This window comes from Fringilla coelebs, assembly GCF_963513975.1.
Source record: "Fringilla coelebs genome assembly, chromosome: 13".
Taxonomy (NCBI): domain Eukaryota; kingdom Metazoa; phylum Chordata; class Aves; order Passeriformes; family Fringillidae; genus Fringilla; species Fringilla coelebs.
Genome location: NC_140039.1, coordinates 16,339,870 through 16,362,960, shown reverse-complemented (window position 1 = coordinate 16,362,960; position 23,091 = coordinate 16,339,870). Strand labels below are relative to the sequence as shown.

Genomic DNA, 23,091 nt, shown 5'->3' with positions numbered 1-23,091 from the left:
TAACAGTGTGTATGCAGCCCCTGAAAAAAAGTTCAATCCAGTTCCTCTTCTAGTCCGAAAAAAAAAAGGAAAACTAAACCTTTGAGTTCCTCCCTTTCTTTTTCAGACCTGGAAAGGTCAGGGCTGAAACAGCAGGATGAAACTGCAAGAGAATTGAACCATGTCTCATTGCATCCAGGTGCTGTCTTTTCCAATCCCTACTGGTACTTTTGGGAGTGGTCAGACCGTGCATTTCGTTTGTTTTAATTTTAAATCAGCACATTAAACTCCCCTTTGATTTCTAGCTAGGAAGGTAGAAAACCCACTGGTGTTACTGTGCACTGCTCATCATCCAAGACTTTCTCTGGTTTTGCCATCTCCTCCCAGAATACAGGCACCTTTCCCCCAGCCCCTGAATTCTCTGGCTATTAGGATGCAAATGAGGGAAATGAGAGAAAAGGCTCCTGCTGCCTGTGCTTTCACACCGGCCTGAGAACATGCTGTAGGTGACAGAGGTGTCATTCAAAGAACTTGAAAAACAATAGTGTAGTCTTGCACACCACTTGCATTTTCACACTTTTTTCCAAACGTTGTAAAATGAAATCAGAGGAAAAGGTTGTGTGTTTGAACACTGGGAATGTCTACAAAAGGTTGGTGTCTGTTTTCTTCATGCTACTTGGAGAAACAATAGCAGCTAAATGGGATATAATTCACTAGTCTGATGCAGCATATTAAGCTCATGAGCAGAAGAAAGCTCCAAGTCCTTTCTCTTTAAATTGCAGCTAGAACACATTAATATTAATTTTTTTTCTCTGCCATCATTTCATGCTTCAACCCCCCAGATGATAATTAAGACAATAGAAGATAAAATTTTGTGCTGTATAAAACTGCATTCAAGCCTTAACAAATAAGAGATTATTTTGTCCAGTAAACAAAACATAATCATCCTGGCACCCTTGCGAAGGAGAGCCTAAAATAGAAACTCTGCTTTTTATAGGTCATGTAAAATGTCATCCTCTCTCTCATTATCTGTACTGTTTGGATGAAAAAGAACTGATTAATTTAAAAGAACATTGGCTTTTTTGCTAACAAGGTTATTTTCTCATTGATTGCTAGGAAGTCTAGTTCCTTTGCAGGGATTGCAAATGATGAGTAAATCAATTGTCAGCCTGTGTAGATGCATCTGCCATTTCTGTGCTGGCAGGGTGATGTGTACATGGTGTTTCTACAACAGCTGTGGATGCACCTTGTTTGGAATTTCTGGGTTTGAGCAGAGGTGCAGAGGCAGGACCAGGAGAGAAATCATGCAAGGTTCACACTCCTTCAATTTCTTTTAAAAGCTTGACTATCCAGAAGACTGGGACTTAAAAGGAAGACCAAACTCAAAGAAATGTAAAATTAGACCAATGAATTAATACTTAGGTAAGCAATTAAAAAAAAAAAAAAAAGGATAGAAATGTGAAAAAACACCTGTCAGAAGTGGTGGGTTTGCCAGGCCAGCCTCACTCAGAAACAGCAGCAGAATTATTTCTAGGAATCTGAAGGTTTCCCCATGGGGCTCATTAGCAGGGGAGGGTGAGCAGCCCAAAGCTGGGGACAGGAGTGCAGCAGGAGACTTGGGATTCTGAGTCCCCTCTGTGAACTGTTTATCTGTGGCTCCTGCACACCTTTGTGCATGATGCTCTATTCTTTATTTAAAATTCTTTATTTAAAAAACAACCTGCCTTCCAGAGCTGCTCTTTTGTTCATCTGCCCTGGTTCAGACTCTAAAAGTGGGGCAGTGGGACTGTGTTCCAGCAGGAACAGTGCATTATTCTGGATTGCTCCTTTGATAAATAGCTATTCCTTTTGCATGCTTGTCTGACACCTTTTCTTGCCAAGCTTGAAGGTTCTGACCAAAAGTCCTTTTAAGCCAGCAGAAAAAAATCCTGATGATTTAATGACTGGAGGTAGGGCTTTCTGGAATCCCAGAGTAGCATGAAAGCAGAAACCACAGTGACATTCACTCAGCAGAAATGCAAAGCCCATTCTGTGCTCTCTTGCATCTTTTGCTGGAGCAGTTTACACCTCTGCAACTTGTTTTTCCCCTCCAGTATTAGAGGGAGTATAGGAGTACCTGTGCTGCTTAAAAACTCTCTCAGCTTTGCAGAACTTCCAGAGCTTTGACTGTGCACCCCCAAAAGTGAGAGAAGCATAAAATTAATTTGAGGTTAAGCTGATGAGAGCCTTCCATTTCAGTCAGTGTTAGGGATCTCCATCCAAACATTTGATTAAATGAGGATGAAAAATGTTCGTTAGCAAACCAACAAGAAGGTACAAGAAGAGCTCTCTAAAATTAAAGAATAAAAACTTAAGGAGGAAGAATTGGAATTTGGACAATTAACTCTGATTTTTCTATTGCCTCTCTTGTAGCTGGATCATGAGAATGATTATCAATATAATAAAAAAATAAAGTGGCTGTTGGTTTTAATGGCAATGACAGTGAAGCTGCTGCTTGAGCATGCAGATTTCCTGGCAGAATTGCAAATTGGTTAAACCATGTGAGTCTGAAGAGCCAGAAGTTACTGGTGAAAATGGACATAAAGCATGGTCAGGTCTACCTGTCTTGTAAAATAGGAAAAGTTCCATGATGCTAAAGCCAGCAGCAAAGCCTGATTAAACATTTAATTTCTGCTTTTCCTGTTAGTCTTTCACAAAAAATATTTCTTGGGGAATAATGTAATGGGAATGAAACCAGTGTTTCTTTCCACTTGGAATTCTGAGAAACTGTTACTTTGCCCACTTCTGGTCTTGTATTTTCCAGTTAATTGTTTTTAGTGCAAGATGCCTACAGCTAAGTAGATGTGCTCATATAAGGGAGGCTCCACTTGCCAAAAAAAGCCAATATTTCCATTTCTACCAAACCAGAACCTGTGAAACTTCATTCTGGAGGTGCCATTTTTGTATGTTCAGATCTGGACTGGCACTTTGGTTAATTTTTTGTTTGCAGTAGGAAGATCAAGCCTGGATGTTGGTAGTCTTCATGAGTGCCCTCTTTTAGATGGGTATGCAAATTCTTATATCTGCAGTGTGCATTGTCTAAAGATTGTAAGAAAGGGAAAGAAAAGAAGGATGTGGGCAGAAGGGCTGGGCTGACTGAGCCTGGACCCTCAGGAGCTGTGGCTGGGGTCAGGGCAGCCTGGCAGGGCCAGGATCTGAGCAGGCACCATCAGAGCTGGGTCTGATTCCTGCAGAAATGTCACAGTCCTGAGGAATGTCTCCACTCTGACAAATGCCACTTTGAGATCAAAAGCACTACCAGGAAAATGTCTAACCATGCACACAAGCTGAGTGTTTCTCTCTTTATTCCAATATTCTGTTTTCATCAAAAGAGACCTTTTTATTCTGCTGCAGAACTGCTCTGCTTTATATCTAAAGAAGCAAGCTGTATGTGGTTTCTTTGTAATTAAAATTCTTATCCCCAAAAACATGTTTTCCATTAAAATTCCTGCACTAATAAGTCTAAATCTTGTAACTGTTGTCTCTGGAAATATACATTTTGCTATATGCTGCATATAAACCTTTATTTCCTGCTCAAGAAAATGTGGGTTTTACCATCTGTAATATTCATATTTGTTTCTTGTAGGGAAAAGTTGGGGTGACAGAAACATGATACAGGCACTTCTAAACTCATTAAGAGAACAAGACCTTGTGACCAGGGCAAAGATGTTTGTTACAGAACCTAGTAAGCTTTTTTCATGTGCCTTTTAATTTTTTATTGCCAAACTTGCTTTATATGAAGGATTAGATTTATGTTAGAGACCAACATTATACAGGTTATTTGGTTTTTTGTTTTAAATGTGAGTTTTTCAATATTTTAGCTGTTGCCTTTGACCAGACTTTAACCTGAAGGTTACAGAGGAGCAGATTTGCTCTGTGTGATAGAGACAGTCCCAAGAATCAGAGCATTTTTGCTTCACACGACTTCTCCTGCAATAACAACAACCTTGCCCTCATTCACTTCTCCCTTTTACTTTTGAGTTTTGCCAATAAGATGTAGTGGTACTGTATTAAAACCCATCACTGACTGCCATGGTTCTTGCTTGTTCCATCCGACTCCTTCATTCTGTCAGTGCTGTAAAATCTGATTTTCGAATTTCAGTTCCATTTCCTGCACAAAAGGGAGGCCCACAATGCTGTGTATTGAATTGCTTTCACAGCAGAGTAGCCCTGTTAACACTTCTCTTTTACCAGGAAGGTTTTCTCAACTTGCCCAGGCTCTTGGTCACCTGAGCAATTCAAAAGATTCAGCTCATTGCCTCATTTTGCTCTGAACTCTTTTAAATTGCTGTTGGCTCCCCCATTCTTCCAGATCCTTTACCTGCCTATTCAAACCACTCTTCCTAAATCACATTTCCAAGTAATAGCTCAGGACATTAGAGAACTAGCTTGAATCAATTTCTCTTTAATCTTGATTTTTCGAGAAAAGCATTCAATGTTGATGCAACTTTTTCCAGGGATGGAGAATATCCTCCAACCCTCAGAAAACACTTCCAGTGGTACAATAAAAATGACACAAAAATGTTTGCAGTTAAAATAATTAAGCAGAGCTAGTCCAGTTGCTTGGATCTTGTTTTCCTTTTGTCTAAAACATGAAACTGAAAAAAGCTGCAGTCACTTTCCCTATATGTCAGGTTTGTTTTTAAACCAGTGTGACCTCCTCACTCAATTTTTGTGGCTTTTTGGGCCTCTTGTAAAATGTGCTTCAACAGCTCCCAACTGTTATACACGTTTTTCCATTTAAATGTTTTTTCCCAACAGATTTAGTTTGTAATTATATTCAGCTTTGAGAGCCTGATTTTCTAAATCACACAGCATTGTTGCCTGTGTGCTTCCTTTCTGTACTGTATGTTAGTGGTTTGGCATCTATTCTAAATGTACATAAATGTGTAATTGTATTTTAAAAAGAAAAAAAAAAAGGAGGTCCATCTGAGGTTAAGCTGAGTTGTGCTCTTTGAAAATAATGTGGAAAGAGCAGGACCTTTACTTGCTAAGGTGAGAGCACAGCAGATCTTGTTTTTGGTTTTGTTTCATGGCAAATTTTGGGTCTGAGAAATTTCTTGGTCAAGTTGGAAAATTAACCTGTAGCACTCTGTAAATGGGTACATTGCAGATGAAAAACATGATTTATTTTTCTTTGGTCAGACAGTGCTGCACCTGAGTGTGTATCATCCAACTACACTGGGGAAGGGGAAAAAGCAGCTGGAACATGTTTTGGACAGGTCTTCCTCTGGACACATGATTTTCAGCTGCTTTCTTCCAAGGAGGACAACATTTTGTTTGTGATAGAGTTACTTGTGAGGGGTAAAAAAAAGAATTTGAAAAGCAGCATCAAAATTCTAGTGTTCTGACAATATCTTCATTTGGTGTGTGTTTATAGCCTGACAATCACAGGTTGTCAGCATTAGATTTTATGTTTTCAGATCCCCTGGAAATTGGGCTGTTAATATTGATGTGTTCCTGGAGCCTGGGAGGTCAGAGGGAAAAATTATAACACTGTGATCAAAATTCAAAGGTGACCTGGCTGGGCTGTGGGAATTTGTCCCTCCAGCAACCAAGGAAGAACAAGAATGACTGCTCAAGAAATTTGAGGTCAAATTTAAAAAAAAAATGCTCCAAAAAAAAGCCCACCATCCAAAACTTACAGAGAAAAGCAAGCCAAAAAATCAAAGAATATGAAGAGCTATTTAGAACTCCCCAATTCTGGCATATGTGTGGCACTTTTTTCCCATTCTGGAAGAACCAAATGCTGTATTTAGGGAATGGGTTTCAGATTTTGCAAATATTTTCCTAGTGCCATTCTAGAAAATGAGTTTGTTGGCATATTGTTATGGGGGGCTTGTTCTGCTAAAGCATTGTAATGCCGTCTGTTCCTCAAGCTGATTTGGCTTTTACAGCTCAAATATTATATCCTACTTTTAGAACATATGGCAACTCCTTTTAGGAGACATAGAGAGATGTGCATCTCATTTCCAGAAATGGATCTTTTCCTTGGAGTGAATTCTGCAAGTGCTTTTCATCATGATTTTCTCCATTCTTATTATCTTAGCTAGACTTTCTTCTTCACCCTCTGCCCTGCCTGTGCTGTTCCCTGAATCCTAGAAAAGGCAGAGCTTGCTGGCATCTTCAGAGAGAAGGGGCAGGAGCAATGCTCCCTCACCCAGGTGGCTTCCCCCAGAGCAGAGTGGTGACCAAGGCTGGTGTGTGGTGACCAAGGCTGGTGTGTGGCTCCCAGGCAGGCTGTGCTTTCCTGGGAAGCCTTTCCCGGGCTGCTCACGTAGCTCAGCCTGTGTTCATTGATGGAAACGCTCAGAGCAGACTCCCCTGGATCCTTCCGAGGCTGCATCCCGTGGCACTCTCTTACAGTGACTTCATTCTGCATTCACTTCAGTTCTGGAGGAGGGTTTTTCTCTCCTTACTACTTTTTGTTTTGTTTTTTAAAGCCTACGTGGCAACATCAGCGTTTCTTGCCGCTGTTGATGGCTTCATCCTGCTCCTTGCTGGGCACAGAGTGCCCCAGCACAGCAGGGCCTTTGTGTGCCAGGCACAATGCCTTGCTCAGAGCAGCCTCTGCATTCACCTCTGCCTCTGCCTTGCTGGAAAGCTTTGCAGAGCTCAGGCTTTGCTCTGGGCACTTGGTTTGAGGTCACTGCCAAGCAGGGGCATTTATGGACGTGGCTTTAATGTTACAGCTTGATTGTCAGCCAGTTAATTCAGGGTCAGCCCTGATCTGGCCACAGAACTGGATAAAGCATTTAGCATGATACTAATCCAAGCTTCACTGGAAACAAGACCAGAGGATGCTGCATTACTTTTTTCTTTGTCCACACACCTCCTGAGCTTTGTTGTGAAAACACACCCCAGTTTGTGTGAGTGGCTGTTAATCTGTAGTTTTATCTTGGAGATTTTTCATTTTGGTAGGAAAATATTCTGCACTTGTCCTCCCAGCATGTTCCTTCTCTCACCTTGCTTCTCTACTGTCATTCCCAGAGACCACCTGACAGTCTGAATTTCCTTGTCTGTGGATTCTTAAAAGTGAACAAGGAAAATAAAAAGCTGAGGCAAAAGCAGGGAGCTTGTAGCATTTCTTGAAAATGGCATAGAAGAAAGGAGATCTCAGGAGTCAATAACAGAGTAGGAATGGTGAATATCCAGGTTTTAGTGAGTTGGGTTCATGATTAACTATGGCTACAAAGCACTGGGGCAGGCTCCACATCTGCCAGCACCCATCTGGATGAGGCAAATTGTGTTTCATGTTTTGTGCCAGGCCAGTTCAAATGTGTTTTAGAGGGATCTAAGACCAACAGTCATCAATACTGCTGACCTTGCTTTTGCCTCTTCTATTCATCACATGCTCCTGTTGCTTGAGCAGCATGTTCTATTGTATTTTTGCCTCAGGTGTATCAGATTTTCTGCTCCTTAGCCTTACCTGGGAGAGGTATTTCTTTGGAGAAATGTCATCATTTATCCACCATTATTTATCATCTCTATCAATAGATATTTATATTCATATTTCTCAATATCTATCATTATTTATCATGCTATAGGCACTGTGTGAACACAAATGATATCACATGATTTAAGAAGAGGAGCAGAACTTAAACCTCAGTATTTTGAGGAAGAAAATAACCTTCTTGAGGAAGAAAGATCTGATTTGTCTCTCCATGGCAGAGCAGGCTCCTCTTCCTGGGATGCAGTTGTTGCTCTCTCCCAGGTCAGGATTGTTCTGGGCTGCAGAGATGTCAGAGTGTGAAGGAATTTTCTTCTCCAGGAGCCTCAAGAAATTCAGGGCTGAAACTTTGAGGGCACCAGAAGCCTGAAGGGGCCAAAAAGGGAGAGAGGCTGGGCTTGCTGCTGCATTTGGAGTTGTTGCTGATCTGAATTCAGCTGAGAGCAACAGAAGTGTATTTGTCAAAAATGTTCAAAATTTTCAGGCCTGGTGTATAAATAATGATATTTTTTTCTTTTCAACCTCAGTGCCTGAGCTCTGTGGGTTTTTCTGGCCCTTTTAAGCTGAAAGGCTATTTGTTTAAATTTAGTGTAGAAATATGAATCACTATTAATGCACAGAAAATAAGGTGGAGCAGCCTGTGAATACAGTAGATGAGGTGACATGCTCTAAGAAGAGTTTTACCAGGGATTTATGATCTGTTAAGTGCATTTCTGCAGCAGCAAATGCTGAATTACCACCTCAGTGCTGGTTCACTCACCCATGCAGATTGAGAGTGATACCAAAGGTACCATGCCAAGAAGGCTCTTGCCTGCTCCTGATTCTGGACATGACCTGAAAGTTCTGAGTGTGAATACATCTCCTTCAGATTCACAGCTTACACCTAAAATAACTTTTTAAGAAGTTCTCTCAGTAATAAAGTAAGTTATTCATTCTCCAGACAGGAATTACTGGCTGCACTGAAGAGCTCACTGCTGATTCAGCAGCCAGGCTGCTCCCTCCAAGTGGGGTTTTATTGCTGGGCAGGTAGCTCATCCTGTAACTCTGTGCAATTCTGTATGCCATAACCCCTCCAGCTTATCACCATTTCCTTCCACTGCAAGTCTTTTGCAATGGATGAGGCTTTGTTGTTCAGAGAAGGTCCTAAAGCATAAAAATTGGGAAGTATTTTATGTTTTACTTCAGGAGGTAGGCAAAGGTGAGCAGTCATTTTGCTTTTGTTGTGATGTGGACTTGTTAGAATAATGGCAGCATCTGGGCTCTGATCTGAGCAGTTCATCTGACTGCAGTCTGGTTTTAGGAGGCTGGTGCAAATTAATGTATTGGTTGGTTCTGGGTCTAGCATTTCCAGCAAAGATCCAGTCTGCACCCTCAGAGCAGTTATTTTTGTCACCAGGGACTGTCCACTTTGGAATGGAAGCAATCACTGACAGTAACAGATAAGGTTATTTAAGCATTTATAGGGAACATTTAAACATCTGGACTTTATGGTGGTAGAATTGGTACCCAGCAATAAAAGTTCATTGGTGTTTTTTGTTTGTTTTTAAGAGGAAAAGAAGATGAGAGAATGGAATTGGGATCAAATTAGGTGTTTGCTGAGCCATGTTAATTGTTAATCTGAACTCCCGTGGCAATGTTTAAATATCATTTTAGAACACTGAACCATAAAAGGTTTTTGAGTTTACTTGTGTTAGGAAAATGTAGTAGCAATTAATTTACCAACATGTTGTGTGTTTACAAGGTACCTTCATTTCATGGGTGGCTGGAAGACAGAACATGCTTAGGTTGTATTGAGTTAAAGCAGCCACATGAACTCTTAAGGCTTTTAAATGGATTTTCTCTCCATGGTCTTATTTGAACACTGGCCAGTCATGATGAATGTCTTCTTGTGTCTTTGACCTCGCAAGAGACATGAAATAACAAATGTAGGTACTGCACTTTATTTACTTATTTACTTAGTAGTTAAAACAAGAAAGCAAACAAAACCATGATGTATTTCACCTCTTCTCCCCAGCACCCCCTTGACAAATGGCTGTTGAAACAGTGCTAAACTGTGACCTTAAAGCCATAGGCGTAATGAAACTGTGATCTGGCAGATGTGACAGACTCATCTTACATAAATCACTCTCTTTTGTCACTGCTGGCATATGGCCAATGAATCTTCTAATTATTGAATGGCTTTTATAGCCCCATTATTTATAATCACTTTTGGACAGCAGCTGGAAGACAAAGATGGGACAGGATGAAACGATATAACACAAACTATTATCATTTCCATAACAACTGCTGGGATTAGGAATATTTGATGATGATGTGGCTACCAGTGCAGTCTTGTTAAATGATAAAAATCTACTTAGCCTTCTAAGATGGGCTGCTGCCTCCTGGACCTTACCATGAAAATTATTCTATTAATTTGCCCAGAAATAGAATATTAATCTCTCCAAGCACTAACATAATATATGTGTGAGTATCAGGGCCACCTTTGCAACAGGACTTGAGTAAAACTGATGGCAAGTACTAGTAGGAGACAGTGGTGATGTCCTGGCATTGCTGTTGGAAAAGTTTCCTCCTGTTTCTCAGTAGCCCTGTCTACACCCCACTTTAGAGTAAGGATTTAACAACAGATTGAAAAGTTGTCTCAAGTTGCATTATTAATATTTTAACATTTCTTTTAAAAATAGGCTGTTGTTTTCAAGGGATTAATAGATTTATAACCAGCTTAGTTAACACCCTTCCTAGCTAAGGGGAGCTGTTTTGGCTCTAATTATAGATGAATTTGTGTTGAGTACGTTCTGCTGGGCAGAGCAGGAGCACAAGTGAAGCCCCCCAGCCTGCAGTGCCAATCATCTGACATTGCAAGTCCACTTGCTGCTCTAGAAAATACAAGCTGCAGATTCTCTGCTCATGCCTCTAAATGGGTTTGGAATTTTTTGTTTGGCTTGGTTTCAGAAGGGTTTTCCCCCCTCTTATCTGCAGTTCTACATTTTGTAGCGCAGAAATAAAACCCTGCTAGCCACAATAATTTATTAGTTAAATACCTGCAGATAGAGATCTTCAGATGATAGACAGTACATTACAGTCAGGGGTTTATACTGCAAATCCAACATGTGCAATCTTTGTGTCTTTAAAAAATTGAACCCTTCCCTCTCAATGTAGACATCAGGGTGGTGAGAGAGAGTCTTAATCCAGATGACTCTATTGCACTTTTATCCCTTTAGTGAGGCCTTTAACCTTTCATTGCTTCATGGCTCTGCTGTTTTGAAATGGTCTTTGTCTGGCCACAGAGAATCCCTCTGCCAAAGACACCTTTAAACAGAGATCCTGACAGGAGAAGGGGGATTCTGCTGCAATTCAGGCATGGAAAATAGATTTTTCTACTTCAGATGCTATCAGTCACTGTGAGTGTAGCAATTGGTTGCCTTCCTAAAGAAGGGTAAAGCAAAAAAAATATATACTGGTGTAATCTGCTTAGAGGAGTGTAATATAGGTCAGGGACCAGTGTGTCCCAGGCCTGACCCTGACCCATCTTTGCACGAGCATCCATAGGCTCTGTCAGAGTGTGGCTGTTGATCAGGATTATCTGGGACCATCTCAAGCAGAAATGGGATCAAACAGCTGCAGTAATTAATAGAAACATAAACTCTCAAATGATAGTTTCCAAAGCACAAGTTTAAAATACATCTTCAGCACACACATATTGCACAGTGCTGGCATGGACTATCCACCAGCTGGCAGGAAGGTGCTGGCAGCCCCACGATGTTCACACTCAGCTTTTTCTTGGGGAAAAAAATCAGATTGTGCTTGGTCATTTCTGCAGTCTGCCTTCCCTACTGGAAGGGAGTGGGGCAGGAGGCTCCCAGCCCCAGGTCTGAGCTGCTGCTGGGAGAGCCCTCCCAGAGGTGATGTTCTCACACAGCACAGTCAGTGTTGGATGATCCCACATGCAGCTTTCTTCCTGCAGAAGCTGGGAATTTTAGCACCAAGTGTCACAGCACAGTTCAAAGCAAAGCTTCCCTAGGGACTTTATATCAGGTAACTGTTGGAGGACAAATGTGTTTAGAAACAGCCAATGTTTTTCATTAATCACAAACCCATCTAAGTTACACATTGAGCTACAGTGCATTGTTTCTCAGAAAACCATATGTCAGTATTTTTTTGTTGTTGTTGTTTGTTTGCTTTTTGTTATGAAAGATGTTTCCCCCTTGGGTTTCTTTTTTACTACTGAAATGATGTTACCATGTAATGGCTGGGGAGGGTGATGGACACGCTCTGCAGTGTAATAATTAAGAAGAATAGATTAAACCAGCCATTTTGCTCTGTGTTTCATTTAAAGGATTCAGATAATAAGATGGAAGTATCTCAGATTTGGAGTAGTAGTGTGAGAAGTGAAGCAGTGAAAAGTTGGTTCTCTGACTGTACCTTCACGTTAAAAAAGGGCATTGATTTCGTTCAGCAGAGAAAAAAAGGGAAACTTGCTACAGCACCAAAAAATCTTTGAACATCTTACTAGTGAACTATAAATTTTGGTGAGTTTTTCATTTTTTGTGTATATCTGATGATCTAAGCTACATGTATCGGCTTAATTTTCATTACAGAAATAACAAGGTGATTTTTCTGTGTGCAAATAAACAATTTCCATCATATCCTGACCAGCACAAAGGCAGAATGACCTGTATCCTCTGCTTTGGATACTGCTGTTCCTGGGTTGCATCTCCTGTCCCTCCACTATTAGCACTGTTGGATCTTTTTACATCCTTTTAGCAGAGAAGAAAAGAAAGACTCTCAAAAGGGTAAATGTAAAATCCAGTCTCCATGAGAACAGGGGAGTATTTTGAAGGCCAATACACACTTCTGGTTGACACAGCTCTTCTCTAAAGGAAGTATTTTCTTGAGCACAATGATATGGATTTAAATTTTAGAAAGGGGAGGATTTTTGTATAAAATGTGGTGGTTCTGAGCACCTGTCCATCTTTTGATCTGGTGGTAGCTGGTGCATGGACAGAACCCATCCAAGGTGAGGCTTGGTCTCAGAGGGGGTTTGCACAAGCCAGCGATGCCCCCGAGGAGCAGAATGAATTTTGCTGCTAAGATTTGCACAGAGGAGGTTGCTGAAATGTCACTGGCGTATTTTTCAGGTTCTCAGAAATTGTGTGTGCATACATTTTGGACTAAAGGTACAGCAGTGTTGTTTAGTAGGTTCTAGTGCTGCACATGAGTTTATAAAGCCAGTGTCAAGCCCGTGCTGTCTCAGCTCAGGGGAGATTTTTGGAGGAGATCAGAGCAGAGAGAAGCATTTCAAATGGTAAAAAATCCAACATGTTCCATGCTGGATCCCTTTGGCAGCTTCCCACATAGAGTTAGTTTCTGTGTTAGCTCATTTTCTTCTGCCATGCAGTGGAGGGAGTTCCTGAACCTGCCTGTGCCCACAGCTTGTGGCCTCAGGGACTGCTGAGCTGAGATCATCAGAGCTGCAAGAAGCCTTCACTTCTGTCAAGACTTTCCTGGAATTTAGGAACAGGAATGTAGCTCAGCAAGCTTTTTGGGGGCTGGATTTCTTTTTGCATCTTTTTTTTTTTTTTCCTTCTTCCTTCTCTTCTAAAATAAAAATGTAATAGAAATAAGCATCACTCTGAGCCCCCAGAGGGGACACTTATGTGAGTGTAAGTGTTGCTACAGCCCCTGTTTTTGCAAGTGCCTTTTTAACTTGTGCTTCAGTGACTCAGCTGGGAAATCCCAGCTCCTGCATAAACCAAATAACCAAACTTTCCAGCAGGGCCATAATAGACTGAGATGCTAGATGGAATGGGCGCAGAGGGAAGCTAAAAGCAGGATATCATCATTAAATTGCATATATTCTGTGGTCAAACAAGGCCTAGCTCAGCAGAGCCTTTTCACCTCAAGACATTATTGTTACATAAATCACTGAATCAGGGATCACACCGTATTTTGGAAGAAAGTTTACCTATGTGATGCATGCAGTTCTGTGCTTTAATTTCTTCCCTGGAATAAGCCCTTGCATTATGCCCAAACAGTTTGTCATATTTGTCCTTTTTTGCTATGAAAATCTACCTTGCCTTTCTCTTGCACAGAGAAATATATGGACTGTTTAGTTAAAAGGTAAAGAACTACTTTATTATTTCAGCAGAGGCTCTTTTTTGTGCCCAGTCTCCCTCTGGAGTAAACCAACGTGGTATGAAATCAAACATCTGGAGTTTGGAAAGTCAACTCTGATATTGAAAAACTGTAGCCCACAAGTCTACCAAACCCTCCAAGTGCCTCCTATGTGAGAAACAAATATTATGGTACAATAACTGGAGACCATTTGTTAGAAAATGGGTTGATAATTTGCTCTGGGAGTGAGGGGTGTTGCTGGTGTTGCTCAGGAAAGTGTTTTGAGCCAATTATATCTCCCATAATTTCAGTTTTGTTGTTTCATTTCTGCAATGAGCACCTTGTTCTTTAAAAATTTCCTTTTGTGAATAGCTGGGCCTGCTGCCTGAGCCTTCTTTTCTTCAATAAGAGATTTAATTAAAAGAAAAAGCTGTCAGGAGGATGTAAATACAAGTCACAAAATTATTTTAAAAATTTGACACAGTACTTCAGACTGCAGGCTTTTTTTGTGTTTAATTTTGTTTTTAAACCAACATTTCTGGTAAAATGCTGCAGGGCTGCAGTGTTTTTATCCTGCCCACAGTCATGCAACAGTCTGCACTCTTTCTTATTTCTCCATTTGCCTGTTGCTGCTCCTGCCTCCCAGACCCAGTGTCCAACTGCACTCCATTGCAGTATTATTATTTTTGATTTGCTCTGCAGTGATTCCTAGAGGCTCCAGCCAGGAATCTGCGACTGTGAGGCTGCATTCAGCGTCCAGATGTGTTGAGATGATCTCTGCTTTACATACTCACAATCAAAAAAATCATAATGCAAATGATAAGAGACTGAAAACAGCTGCAGTGGTTCAGCCCAAGGTCCATGTAGTCCAGCATGGGGACATAAATAAAATGCCTGGCAAAGGGATGGAAAAGAGGAAGGTATTTCATATTCCCCCACTTCTTTCCTGGGTCTCCCAACCACCAGCCATTAATGTTAAGCCAAGGGATTTCCTTTTCCCTCTTCTTTTCAAGGCCAGGTTGGATGGGGCATTGAGCAACCTGGCCCAAGGAAGGTGTCCCTGCCCATGGCAGTGCTGTGGTAACAAGGTGATCTTTAAAGTCCCTTCCAACCCAAACCATCCTGTGACTCTGCAGCCCCCAGTGGGTCTGTCCTACAAGTGCTTTTCCATCTCCCCTTGAATCTCCTGAAAAAGCTTCTTGCCCTCACTCCAGGGAGAGTGCACAGCCTGGGGGCTCTTGTTCCTGATGATTCTGAACCAGGCTCCTGTTTGGCTTTCCTTGGTGTCTCCCAGTCCTGGTGTTGGGAGAAGCAAGCAGTGCCCAGTCCCCAGGTGACCTCAGGGCATGTGGAGACTGATGCATCCCTCTCTTGGTCCTTGTGTGGCAGCTGCTCCAGGCTCTCATCACCCTGCTTGCATTTCTCAGAAGCTTTTCCAGTGCTTTTTTTCCTTTTCATTTTAGAACAGAAGAGTTTCAATCCCTGTTTTGCTCTTCAGTCAAATTAATGTCAGTGTTATTCCAAACTTGGAAATATTTTTGGGAAAAGACTTCATTAAGGTTCTGTAGTTCATATGTTCTGCTACAAAAAAGGGTTTGGTATCCAGCAACTGGCAATGTTCACTAACAGCTACGTTTCTTTTTTTTTTTTTTTTTTTTTTTGTATGTTCTCTTTTACTTTTGCTTTGTTTTCAACCCATTTATCTTCTTTCACACTTCTGAAGGTGTTCAAACCCGAACAGGCAAATAAACAGATTTAGGTGAAAAGCACTGGATATTGTTTTTTGTTTTTAAGGACTTTGGGTGCTCTTAACTTTTTAAATCAGCGCTTTTGTAACTCCTGTTGTGTGTTGGGATGGATACCAGTGGAAAATATAGCACTTGTTTGATTTTTTTGCCATGTTCAGCTCCAATAGGAGCAGCTTTTGCCTTCTGTCTCTCCACCCCACTCACACTCCAGAGACTTACAAAAGCAATACTTTTATTATTTTTTTCTTTTTCCTGTCATCTGTCTGTCTCCATTTGCTCAGACAAATAAGCAATAAACAGGAATGATGATCTGTTTAACACCACAGGAAGAATGTTGCATTATGAGACAAGAAAGACCTCTTGTTTACAGCAAGTTATTTTTGGTAATTAGCCATTTGTAGAGGAAGATGAGCCTCTGCTCATAAAGTCAGCGTGCCATAATTTAGGGGGCTCTGAATGGAAATCTACCATTTGCCCCAATTGGAAATGGTAATTGTGTGCATTTAGAAATGAATAAATGGCTGTTGCATTTAGAAATAAATAAATAATGGATTTTTTCCTCGCAGGAAACAGACTGAACAAGGATCTGAGGCATTATCTCAACCAGAGGTTTCAGAAGGGGTCACCAGATCACGACCTGCAGCAGACCATCCGAGACAACCTTTATCGCCACGCTGTGCCTTGTAAGTTGTTGTCCTGGTTTTTAAAGTTTTTCTAAGCCTTCTGATGTTTACATTCTTGTAAGGAACTTTCTCATGTACTTTATGTAAATAACTCATTGTTTTGCATTCTTTTATGGAGAAGGAGAAATTTGACGGACTCTTGGTTTGTCCGGTGTCATTGGAAGGGTGGCACTGTCACCCTCCAATCCACTGTCACTTTTGGAAATCTATAAATGCTGGAGTCAGAAATTAAAAGTGCTCTTTTTACCTTGGGAGAGCTGCGTGTGCTCGTCGCGTTATTTCGTGTCCTACAGTGACAGTAAGTGACAAACCTTGCCCTGCTGCACTCCCTGGGGCAGAATATTGTGAGAATCTTTAAAATCAGAGGGTTTTGGGAAAGCTGCAAAAGGCAGGCCTCAGAGACAGCAGGACTGTGATTAGAGCTAAGCAGCAGCCATGAGATAGGTCAGCAGGAAAATTATGTAAGAATTAGTAAAGTAAAGACAAATAAAACAATGGTCTGTGTATTAATGCTTATCTATGATAACTCTCTGAGCTTCAGAAAAGTATATCTAATGAGATATTAGGAAGTTCTAAGCTTAATAATGGAGCTCTGTGCATTGTGTTTTAAGGCTTACAAGCAGATATTATATTTGAAATAAGGAAATATTGTTTTAACCAAAGGTCAGTGTGCTTATAGCGGTTGGATGGAACCACTGTCAATGCGCTTTTGCTGTGTGTGATTGGTCAAAAAACTATTAAAGTAAGGTGTAACATTAAGTTCTTGGTCTGCTGCCTGGGATGTGAGCTGCTGGCATTGGCATAACCATGTTATGAGGCTGATGCTGGAAAATGAAACAGCTCAGGGCACACCCACAGCAATCCCATCCCGTTGGTGGTTTGTACAGAGACCCCGGCCGGCGACAGTTCCATCTTCATTTTTGGGGCAGCCTTCCTGTGGGGGAGGCTGTTGGCAGTTTGGGCAGGCTTCCATGTGTGACAGCAGATAGGGTTGAAAAGGAAAATGATTCATCTCTGAATGAGGCTTTTTTGATTACCTTTTTGGAGCAGTTGATGGTGTGGTGCAAGCCTTGTGATGCCTGCTTTGGAGAAAAGCCCTAAAAAAAAACTGCCATGAAGTGATTGCTTGGCTTAGAAAGAGTCTATATTAATATCAGAATGGTGAATGTTGCTTATTGGTTTAAAACCTATGAATATAAAAGAGGCTTCTATTTTTATTTCCCGAGCAGAACTTTATTTCTGATGCTTGTTTAATTTGTAGAATTGAACAGCATTTTATGGCTGGGTGCCATTGTTGGAGGCATCTGCCACTGTTGGAAGGTCATCCTTGATTCATGTAGGAGATAAGGAGCAAGAGATAGCAAAACTGAGAAAGAAATACTCATTTTCACTCAAAAAAACCAAACAAAAAAAACACCACCCAATACCCAACAACAAAAAAACCAAAACAAAACCAAACAAAATACCAACAAAAAAAAAAAAACCAGACCAAAAAACCCCAAACAAACAAATCAAACCAAAAAAAAAAAAAAAAAAAACCAAAAAAAACCTTGAAGAAAAAAAATAAAAGAAAAACGAAGAAGTTTGGATCATGGTAGTCCTTAGAAGGTCAGAATAATTACTCAAAGTGAGATTGTCCTTGGCATTTTGGGAAGACATGCAAAGAGTGGAGAGTGATCCTACTTTGTTGCACCTCAGTTTGACATTCTCCAGGTGGCCAGGGATGCTCTTCTAAGGAAGAGCTTTTTTTGCTTAATTTGGCTGAGCTGTGGAAATGATGATATGCCCTTTAGATCAGGCTGGAATAAGTAAACACCTCAGTTATAGGATACTGAGATAAGCAGCAAAATAATTTGAAGTTTTCCGTCTCGTTGTGAATCAGAGATTGTTTATCCTGGTAGACTTATATAAATATTGAATAATTATGTTGCAATTCAAAAATCAGTATTTGCCAACAAATATCACATAGTGGTACACACAGTAGTAGTCATTTTCAGTCTAAGTGTTGCATGCAGGAGGGCTGTGTAAGACCAGTTAAAATTGAGTGGTAACACTGACAAATGTTGATTCTTCAAATGGCAGATGCTGTTATAACACCACGGAGTTTATGCTCATTTTATCAGTGAAAAGCACGAAACAAATTATGTTTAAACAACATGAAAGGACATAAAGAATAAATATGGATTACTGTTTACTATTGAACACTTCCATTTGCCATTCTGTCAATGTGAAATATGATTCTTTTTCAATCACCTAACTTGGCAGGCTGCAGATTTTTAGGGCATACTGCAAAAAGTGCCTTCCAGGAGAGCACGTGCAGTGTTAGGCTGGGGAGATTCAGTGTTCTGATACTAATGCCCTTCTGCCTACGTGTGATATTTCATTTCCTAAAACAGCAAATAAAGCAAATGAGTGTGAGTTCTGGGGAAACATTTTGCACGTTACCAAGGTTACATTTTGAAATGCTTTCCATTGATTCTTTTATCTGATTTATTGAACATGATGGTAAGCTAAGCTGCTTGGTCTTGCTTTTGATTTAAAATTAAGAGCAGTGAAAGTGATTCCTGCCTTTTCAAAATAGCTGGGGGAGATGTGGGTTGTTGGTGTATCAATAAGAGCATCACTACTTACGTTTCACTTATGAAGCAAGTGGAAAACCTGAGAAGTGGTGTTAGTTATTGTGTATCTCCACACTCTCTAAATTGTTGGGCAGGTAGCATTTAATTTTTGCTTCATTTACTGTGGGGATGGCATTAATGGTAGCTTATAAGAATGATGCTAATATTTGTGTGTGGCTTGGAATGAGACTGCTGCATGGTGGTTGGGATGCTTTGCAGGTCTGGAGATTAATCTGGCTGTATGCTCATATTTTTATTCCTTGGTACACGTGACCAGTAAATCCAGAGCCCTGGACCAATCTCTAGTGCTAATGGATTATGAAGCCTTGTACTTTGAAAATGGAATTCCCTGATGCTTATGTGGTAAACACAAACAAGAACACAAGGTCACTTGGACTGAGCATGCTTGGCCTGACAGCTGCTTTTTATTGCACTAATATAAGGGCTAAATGAAGTGATAATTAGTAAATTCAAAATGCAAAAAGGTGCTGTTAACCCGTTCTTGGCCAGAAGTTCTGGTGAGAATAGCTTGTGATTCAGCACTGATTGGGTTGGTGCAGGTGGTGAGAAAACCCAGAATGTTTCTGTTTCCCACACAGCCCTGTGCCCATGGTGTGCTGGGCTCTGAACTGGGTGAGGTTGTGACAGCTTTTGTAGAAGACAGAGGTCAAGCAGAAAGGAGGAAAGATGCAGGATGCTGGGCTCAGCCCCATTATTTTGTTAATTACACTCTGCTTAAGCATCATTTAGCTTTTTTTTCTTTAGGGGTGTTGGTTAAGAGTTTGATTTATTTTCTGGTGCATCCTTGAGAATGAGTGGATGATGTCAGCTCCCAGGGGCCATATGAGCATTTGCCTGTATGGGTGACACAGGATGGTTTTCTGAGAGATCAGAGGGTTTGATCCCTGAAATGTGTGAACCATCATAAACAAATGAGACCTTGAAATGGACCCAAAGGTGAAGTATTGTTGAAATAAGTTGGCAAACCGCACACATTTCTGCAAACTGAACTCTTCCCCTGCTCCTCAGTGCCATCTGCCCCTCGCACTTCCCCCAAGTCCTCATCCCCTCAGCTCCCAGCTCCCCACTGAGCTGATTTTTTCCTGCAAAGTTCTGTAGTAAACAACAGCTGTGACAAGATTCCAGGTGGCCTCCAAGTTTGGTTGTTGTGAGTCTCGAGTGCTCTGCTGTTCCTATCACACCAAACCCACGGGTTTATTTACAGACCCAAGGCATTCTCCTCTGAGTTTACAACTTGAGCAGCAGCACCAGCCAGGACCAAGAGAGATTCAGGAAGAGAGGCAGGGCACCTATTCATACATTTGGATGATGTATAAGTGTTTATAAAGCCATGCCACAATGGACAAATCTTTGGAGGAGTTAGTGTAGTTCAGCTTTTACTTCACATGAACACCACCAGGCTGTTGCTTCCTTGACTTTCTTCCTGAGGCTTTCATTTCATTGTGAACTTCACCCATATTTTGCTTCAGAAAAATCAAGATTTTAAAACTTGAGCAAAGCTATTCTCATAGATGTTCAGATGAATTTCTCATTTCATTCCTAGCATGTTTCCATTGTCAAAACTAGACAAAAATCCATCCATACATCATCCACTTGTTTCAGTCCTGTGTGACATGCAGAGGCAGCTGTGGTGGGTCTGGTGTCTGTACCTGTACTTGCCAAAGCAGTATACCTGGTGCAGGTATACTGAAATACCAGCTAATCCTATTTCAGTCCTGTGCAATTCCCTTCCTTGCCAGGCTGCAGTCTTCAGTAGCAAAGCTCTGGAAGGTGCAAAGTGTTTTTGATGGTAGATGAAAAGGCAACAGTGGCTAGCCTAGAGTTAAGTCAGACTAGACACTATATGGCATTCTTCTTTTTATTTTTCCCCTTTTCGTCACAAAATTGGTTTTTAAAATGTCAGGAGGTCATCATTCAACAGTTGATTGACTTCCCCAAAACAAGTACATGTCCTGGGATTAATTGGCTGGAGATCTGAATGTTAGAGATTTACCACTTTCATTCCTGCTGCCTGTTCTCTCACCTCCCCAGAGTTTGATCTGTTCCTGTCCTCAATTACAGCACAGTAGCTCCAGCTGTTGTGCTTGGTTTTATAGAGGAACATGGAGCAAAATGGAAAGAAATGGATAAAAATCAATAGTTGTAGGTGTTGAGTGACCTGTGAGGAGGCTCAGAAAAAGCCAACACTCAGGCACCTGGCTGGCCTGAGCTCTCACATTTCAGTGGGAAGTTTGAGAGTAAGTTTCTCTGTTCCAAGGGATCTCCTGGTGCAAAGGACAAGTCTCCTTTCAAAGCAAAACCAATAATACTGAACAACAGAACTTGACAGTTTTGATAGGACAAACTTTAGTAAGCGATTGTAGACTGCACATTGAAGCTTATTCTCTGAATTAATGATTTTCATGGATAATTGAACTTCCAAAGGGCAGTTTATAGGCAGTTCTGTGCATAACTACCATCATCTGCAGGTAATGGAGGACTGGAGGGACTAAATGGGCTGGGGTGTGATGAAACTCCTGTCAAATGTGCAGACTCAGGTGATTTCCCAGGATAGTTTTTAAAGTCCTATAGCTCTGGGTTCCCCCATAAGTATTTCTGAACTTCAGAATGAATTGATAAAAGGGATATGCAAACCAGCTTACAGAAGGTTCTTTTCATTAGAATAGAGAGCATAAAAGTGTATCAGTATACTGGGAAAAATTGCTGAACTGAAGCATAAAGACCTTTATGTTACAAATGAATGTGTTTTTACATGTGTGGCTATTTGAGTTACAATTCTGAAGTTATTTTTAGTTACTAATTTTTATTAAGGATAAACAGAATCACAGACAGTGCACATTAGTTTTCTTCCCAGGCAATAAATCATCAGTTTGTGTACACAAACGTTTTTGAATTCTCAAAAGCTTTCCAGACCTGCAGCTGTATTTATTATCCAAGTACCTTTTGTTGCAGCTCCCTTCCTAGAGGTGTAATTCTGTTTTTGTAATGAGAAATAGTTGCAGGGTCCATGAAATATTCATTTGAAGGCCCACACTGATAAGGTGAGGAGCAGCAGACTTTTTTCTAACACATAAAAATAATTAATTGTCTTACAAGATTTATGTTAGGAAAAAAGTTTTAATTACTTTTAAAATAGTGCCATTATCACTGGGTTGCAGCATATGGATACCAGGAGTATGTAAAAATAATTTTTCTTAAGAATGTTTGCTTGTGAGTTAATTTAACTCTGTATAATATGAGGCATATTTCCATGCCAGCTAGTGTATGCACATTTGATTTTTCCTATTTTCAGCTGGGACTGTATCCTGAGTACAATCACTGGCTTTAGAAAATCCTTATACCTGTGTTCCAGGGAGTGCCAAATTGCTGCAGTGTCCCCTGCAGTTTTCAAGGATATAATTCATTCACTAATTAGTGAACCAGATGTGCTTTCACTTTTAAAAGAGATAAAAATACCCTTTTCTGAGCAACAGGGCCAATATTTCTGTACTTTAGTTCCTTTCTATAGACAATCATTTTTGTTTAATCTAGAAGACTTCGGGACCTTTCTCCCATCTGGTCTGTCCTTTCAGATCAATAGCACATTTTGTGCCAGTGAAACCATTGTTTGGGGGTGGGTTTGTTTGTTTTGTTTTTTAATTTTGGAAATAAAAGCACTTATGATGGCAAATATTGCTCCATCTGCTTCCCCATTTGTGAGGAATCGCTTTTTTGTGTTTCACTGTACACCCAGTTGGAATTGCACAAGGCACCAGAGAGCAGCACAAAGCAGAAGAGCTCAGCCTTAGATGCTCTCCCATGGCACTTGCCAAAGGAGATTTGGGGAAGGAGTGTGGGAAGAGATTACAGGGCCACTTTTCTTTGTTTTCTTTGTTGCTCCCCAGTGTACTTAATTCTGCAGGTTTTTCATTGCAGTTGCTTTGTGCTCTGGCAAAGCAGCTGCCAGTGGATATTTAGGTGCAGTGCAAACAGTGCCTGTGCATTTGTTTTAAAACATAAAGGCTGCCGAGGTGAGAGTCTCTGGGACAGCAGAGTGAGTCAGACCTGAGAGCAGGTACTGCTGTTTGGAGCTTGAAGGGGTGGAGTTGAATTTCCCCACGTTATTTACTTCAAAACTGCCTCTGTCCTGCCACAGTTTATCATATGATGTCCCAGGGTCCTGATTAGATCTTTGGTGATGGCTGCAGCACTACAGCTTTAGATTTCTAGGCAGTTTGATTTCTTTTCAGCTATCACCACGCGTCTGTTCAAGGGTATCAGTGTATTGATTATGCTACAAAGCAAGAGACTGAGTGCTCCAAGCAAAAGCACTGTTTTAAAATGAGGTAAAATTAAAAGTGTAGCTGTTCTTTAACCTGCTTTTCCACTCACATTTACATTTGGGCTTCACATTTGGGATTTCATGATTAGCTCCCTGCAGAAAGCACCCATCGCTGTGCAGG

The 23,091-nt window shown here is 40.9% G+C and overlaps 1 protein-coding gene across 20 annotated transcripts in view; it reads left to right on the top strand.

Moving 5' to 3' along the window:
• MAGI1 (membrane associated guanylate kinase, WW and PDZ domain containing 1) overlaps positions 1-23,091 on the top strand; it is a 331,729-nt gene that overhangs the window by 147,679 nt on the left and 160,959 nt on the right. For all 20 annotated transcript variants that reach the window (XM_084214795.1, XM_084214798.1, XM_084214791.1 and 17 more), the window contains exon 2: positions 15,894-16,010. In XM_084214795.1, the coding sequence (XP_084070921.1) occupies positions 15,894-16,010 (117 nt within the window). The remainder of the gene's footprint in view (positions 1-15,893; positions 16,011-23,091) is intronic.